At 35.2% G+C, this 6,321-nt stretch overlaps 1 protein-coding gene across 1 annotated transcript; it reads left to right on the plus strand.

Annotated features, from left to right (window-relative positions):
* The first annotated feature begins 3,024 nt into the window (after nucleotides 1-3,024).
* On the plus strand, nucleotides 3,025-4,918 carry LOC128226116 (uncharacterized). Its single transcript, XM_052936007.1, has 2 exons — nucleotides 3,025-3,622; nucleotides 4,720-4,918. The coding sequence occupies exons 1-2, from the start codon at nucleotides 3,025-3,027 to the stop codon at nucleotides 4,881-4,883; spliced, it is 762 nt and encodes a 253-aa protein (XP_052791967.1). The 3' UTR covers nucleotides 4,884-4,918.
* Nucleotides 4,919-6,321: the final 1,403 nt, after the last annotated feature.

Consider the following 6,321-nt stretch of genomic DNA (forward strand, 5'->3'; position numbering starts at 1 on the left):
ATCGAACGCGAACACCGCAGAACTTTGGATTACGTTTGTGTCCACGGTATAAATAAAATCCCCCAAACAACAGCACTCACTGTATCACTGTATCAGAATACTTCGACAAGTAAACATGAATTCCCAAGATGAAGAAGAGTGTGTGTTTTCACCGCAAATGAAACGTAACGAAACGGCTTTCGTCCACCCTAGCTTGCCGTGAAAACCGTGACAAAACGAAGCACAACGTGACAAAACTGGAAAGAAACTTCAGATGCCGGGGATTACATATGATTCCCGCCCCCTACGGACGATGTATAAGTTGTGTAACGGCCTATTACGTACTGTCACGTACTGTCGCGTGTCATTACGTTTACCCCGTTTTACTACGACCTACTACGTGTATCATCCTCACCGTGGCTGCCGTGGCAAATTTTTTGACAGTTTAAAATTCTGGCCCGGCATGCACGGCAATAACGGTCTGTCACGTTTGCATATCTCGTTCCCCCGCGCTGTCTCACGTTTATCCCGTTTTCTCCACGGTGGTCTGAAAAGGGGCTGCCGTGGCCACCGTGAACATAGTGTTAACGTAGCATTATTTCTAAGTAATTTTCAAAGACTTTTAACACATTTCGATTGTTATGAATTATGTATACGATTCTAATTTGGTGAGATTTTATATATTTTTATTATTGAGGTACTGAAACCATTCGGCAACTATCGTCTTTGAAGACCACAACTTTCAATAGCGTTACTGGTTAATTGCCATGACCACTTGATGTTTTCAATGCACATGTATTGTTAAAACGTCAAAATATCAATTTATGTTGTATAATTCCTTGTGGCCTAGTGGTTGAGGTGTCGGATATTAGTTTTCTAAAGTTAACCGGCGGGTTCGCGTTATACTAAAACCACAATATGTTGTTATATTTTAATTGTATTTTGTCTGCAATTACAATTTCATAGATACAATAATGATAAAATAAGTGTTTATAGAATTGCTGCTTTCCCGAGAAACAATGCTTTGGTCCAAAAACATATACGAGTCTCTTTAAGCAGTAAAAAGTGATTAAGAATGAACATGGTGGTGGTGGTGGTGGTGGTGGTGGTGGTAGTATGTGCGAACTATCGAGACACTGTCATTGAAAACAGAAACTAGAGCTATCACAGGAGGAAGGAATACCCCCACACACCGTCTTGATACCTGATAGGTAAACTATTACTTTGAAAAGGGTTATTAGTTCCGTGAATCATTGATGGATTGTAACCAAATTCAACTTAATAATTTTAGGGTGTTAACACGTGTACCCAAAACAAGTGAAATCCATTGTATCTTGTCAACTCAACTCAACTCAATATTCTTTTATTTTATCACAGTTTACATTTAAGCAAAAGCATGTGAAAATTCAATACATATATGTTAACACAGGTATAAAGAGGTGGGTAAATGGCGGCTTCAAAACAGGTTTGGAGTTCATCATTATACAAGACAAATATAATTAGTATAATGAGTAAGGGGAATGTGGTTAGTTCAAATAGTATTATTGTATAAATAAAACGAATTCACTTATTTGAATTAAGAAATAATATAATTGATAGCAATATACGTGCAGCGGACTTAAAGAGACCCGTTTTTTGACATTGTAAATTGTCCCTATACATCCGAGGTTGATTTCGATAAAAACAAATGGCCATGGAGTTCCGAATGCTAAAGGCCGGGGTCACCGCAAACATAGGATTTGGTTAACCTGCTTAAGCATTTAGCCGATTGCATTCTTTTTAAATTGTCCAATTTTAAGTGGGGTATATGTGACAGGCACTTCAAATTGTTCATGCTGTTCAGAACCTGTAAGTCTAGTTGACGAGCTGATAATCTGTTGAATTATTTATCAACTTATGAACAGAGTAAATTGTCAGGTTGTGTTCATCAAATTATTTTAAAAACCAAAAAGAAAGCTTTGGATGAAGATGACTTATAGTAGAATTAGTAAAGACGTAAGGTGAAGTATTGATTAAAAGGTCATTTTGAAGTATCGATCAATATGATTCTTTTTCTCGTATTTAAATAAGCCAGTTTCACCAACACACGTAATGCTGCGGAAAATTCACGCAATTTCCGGTATGACTTCTCATTAGTTAATATAAAAAGTCGGCGCAATTGTCAAATTAAATATAACAAGAGCATTACTTTTCAATGATGGAAAAACATGAAATGAAAAGAAAAACATTTATTTGTTAAGCTTAATTTGTAATATAGTTCTGCCCGTAAACAGCGAAAGTAAAAAAAATACACGTTACTTTGGTATTTATTCGGCGAAATGTATCGTTATCTTTCACTGTAAACAACAATTATCCTCTGTATAATGGGGCACCGTCTTAAAACGGAAATTAAAAAAAGTTTTAGTTTTTATGGCAAATTAATTTCCTGATCAAAAGCATTAAAGAACGTTTAAGTTCAATTGGATTTTTGAAACGTCCCTTAAAGACACTCAAATGTGCGCGTGCTAATGTATCCAAAACTTATCGGAACAGTTGACGAGATGATAACCTTTTGAACGTGATAATTCTTATGATGGGATACTTGAGGAATCTGGAGAAGATCTCTCTATGGAGTTTATCAATTGTTATCTAAAGTCACGTACTAAACGTATGAGGAGGATGACATATAGTGAAATGTTTGTATATTTAATTATTAAAATCAATTTTCAAGTAGAAAATGGTCATCCTTAAACCGTATTCCTTCTTTAAGCATTTAAAGAAATTTAAGACAATAAGAGCTTAACCTTTTTATCGATAAACTCACAAACGTGTCACAATTTAACCACATTGAATTTTTGAGTGTTTGTACTTGAATTATAACAAAGTCCAAAATCTGCAAAGGCTTTACATAATACGTTCAGATTGAGTTTGATAAAAGGTGACAATCTGTGAGATTAAATCATTGATTTTATTAAATACAAGTTAAACGTTATTCATGAGAAGCGTTTATATGAAATAAATTTAAAAGCATCGTCAGTTCAAAGAATACAGCAAACTTCTAGAAATATGAACAAAACAAAACACTTTTCTGGTGTTGGTTTTACACTATTGTTTTTGGTATTTCCAGTGTGTGTATTCAGCCTCTGTGTGTTTCGTGAGACGAGCGAAGTGCTCTTCAACATATGTGAATGGAGCAGTTGGGAGAACTGGAACTGTACATCGTGCTGCCGAAATGCACCGATTGTCAGACACAGGGGAATATGCTGTGATGAACATGATACGACTGAAGATTGCTTGAGTAAATGTAACGCCACTGAACATGACGGGAAAAACTTTGCAAATTGTTCAACGGTATGTCCAATAGAAGCCAAACAGGCGTGTCAAACAACACAACTGTCCATTCCGACAACACCGCCGTCTATTTCAACAGCGCAGCCGTCCATTCCAACAACGCTGCCATCTAATCCAGCAACGCAACCGTCCATTCTAACAACGCTGTCGTCTAATATAGCAACGCAACCGTTCACTCACAAGAGGACACCACTTAATGAAAATAATAATTATGCAGATGCACTTTTTTCTAACTGGACGTGCTATCACCCTGAAGATCGTAACGAATGTTCATTCTCAAGATGGACGTTATGGAGTCACCCCGTGACAGGAAGTATGCCCATCATTTAAAGTTTCCGAGGATTTGTGTTAAGCTTTAATGGATATGTATTTATCTATAAAAGTATATACAGTGTTAAATACGATGAACAATGTGTAATTGATAAACTATTTAAATTATAATAACCTACATTCATACAGCTGTATTAATTAATTCCTTGGCACTAACATTTTCATAAATCAATACGACTATAGGTCATTTGGATGTGGGTTTCAGGAACAAAATAATTTCAATCATTATATACGTTATAATTATTTGGGAATTTATAAGAAAATTAATTGTTCATCTGACTGCGCATGACTTGAACGATTATTTTCATGCTGACTTTAAAATATATACAATAATATAAACATACAGTTATTGGTGTTTTAAAAATCAGAAATGACTTACATCTGGTGACCAATGATAGTTCCAGGATTAAAATGACATCTCGATGGCCTCACTTCAAAATGTCAAAGCTACAGAATCCCATGTTTAAAGTAGCAACGTTTTTAGTATTCAATCTTGGTAATTTGATCACCTATTTATTTTAACAAAATGCCGAAGTTATAAATTTTCTAGTTACAATTTGCGATGGTTCTGCATTATTGCTTCTCTGTGAGATGTTCAATCATTACTCGGCATTTTGATCACACGATTCAACACCATTTTCTCATTGGACTATATTTACTCTGCATTTTGCAGTAAGATGTGGCTAGCCTTTCTGATTTTAATGATGTAAAATTTTCGAAACAGAAAAAAATGCAGCTTCGGCATTTTGAAGGGAGTCCATCGAAATATAGGACGCCAGAAAAAGCTCTGCGGAGCTTATTATCTGCTGTTTACGTTAGAGTTTGCTAGGTTTATGTCGAATTGTGCCATTTGCGAAATTTTATTAATACATCGAAGCTATTTTTAAATAAAAACATGTAATTTGTTTTTGCATTTGGCATACTAATAATAATGATTATTCATTTATATTTATAAATAATCTAATTTCAAGACATAGCCGACATTTGGTGATACGAAAAATGAGTTTTTGCAAATGCACAGTAAAAGTACTACTCCTTATTAACACATGGTCATACAAAATTACGACCTTTCTCTTTCAGTGTCCGTGTGCACGTTGCTGCAGCTTTTGGTGGTGCTTCTCGTTCTGTTGGCGCTGTACAGCATTAGTATCACCGTGTATTTTGTATATGTCAAGAAAAAAAAGGATGTGTTCCCGTCTTGCCGTTGGCCTACTTTTGGAAAAAAGGTCCGCACTACAAAGTAAGATTCAGAGCCAAAACTGTTCCTGGACAGTAGTCAACCGAGCGGAATATTACATATTATAAATTGAAGAATAAAAACAGAGTAACTTGTATTTTGATATCAATAAATTGTTAAAATAATATAATATAGTTAGCCCCATTGATTTTATTTGTATTCTTTATCAAATAAGCCAAGTGTATTGTTGTCTAATAAAACACCAACGAAGCCTAGCGTACAACATGCTCAACAACAAATTTAAATAAAACTTCATTTTGATTTTATGGGTGATACACAATGTCTAGGGCGTGGAGCCCGAGGGTAAAGAACCCATTTAAAGGGTGATCTCAGAAGTTCACACCTGAGAAAATGTATGTATTCGTTATAATTACATCAATGAACAAGAGCACCGAATAAAATGTAGGTATTTTACATTCAATGATCATGAAACAGCGATTATTTACTCGACCTGATTAATTCAATGCTACCGATGTCGTAAATAGTTTTTTGAACGACAAAGCGCAAATCAAGTCGAAACATATTTAAATTATTCGGATAGTATGCACAAATTTCAAACTTAGTTCCGAGAAAAGCATTCGTGCAACACAGCGGTGATAAGGAGATTTGGTTGCTGGCTCGACGGAATTGAAAACGGTAACTTTGTTGGTGCCCGCTTTGTGATCTACGCAAAGCGTTTGATTAAGTAGATAGCCAAATTCTTATACATGAAGTGAAATAATACAATATAAGCAATAATTCCCTTAAACTTATGCGTTCTTTTTTGAACGATAACACCAACTTGCACAAATGTACGATATTCAATCTTCATGGAGAAGTTTGGAGTCACTGTAAGTGAATGATGGTACACACTTTACAATTGACGCAAATACACAATGAATTGAACACGTACGTTGCAAATTAATTCATACTGCTTACCGGAGTGAATTAAATTTTATTCTAATATCAGATCGTTTTTCAGGGTTTGACGCATCTGTATAATCAAATTATAATCGAAAGAATCCTTGGTTACTATATTTCTCTCCTTCTTAGAACGTCACAACTAAAGGTTCCGAAGGTGTTTCAAGATATCTGTAATTTGCATCAAAGTGCTCCTGGGGATTTCATGAGCTTTTCTGCTCCAACTCATATTTTCCATATTTTCTTTAAGTTCACCAGCATGAATTCTTGTCCAGTGCCAGTTATGATGTTTATCAGAGTGTTGAATGATGTTGATGTCATCGCTAGATGCATATCGGCCATAATACCACGAAGTCCCCCTGTTGAATACAACTTGTTTTCATTGACCCGGTTTAAGTCAAGAATTGTAGTCTTTAATCTTAAATCATTAAGAGCGCCACAGTTAACAACAAATAAATTTTTGTCGTGGAATCAACTTTGTTTTTAACTTAACTGTTTGGTGAAATTCAGTTTTAACAACTATTTAACACACTACTGTTGTGATG

Source organism: Mya arenaria, chromosome 3 (assembly GCF_026914265.1).
Source record: "Mya arenaria isolate MELC-2E11 chromosome 3, ASM2691426v1".
In the NCBI taxonomy this organism is placed as follows: Eukaryota; Metazoa; Mollusca; class Bivalvia; order Myida; family Myidae; genus Mya; species Mya arenaria.

Coding starts and splice junctions, on each gene's coding strand:
- LOC128226116 (XM_052936007.1), top strand. CDS start 3,025: ATGAACAAAACAAAACACTTTTCTGGTGTTGGTTTTACACTATTGTTT. Junction 3,623..4,719: donor GAGTCACCCCGTGACAGGAA/GTATGCCCATCA, acceptor TTTCTCTTTCAG/TGTCCGTGTGCACGTTGCTG.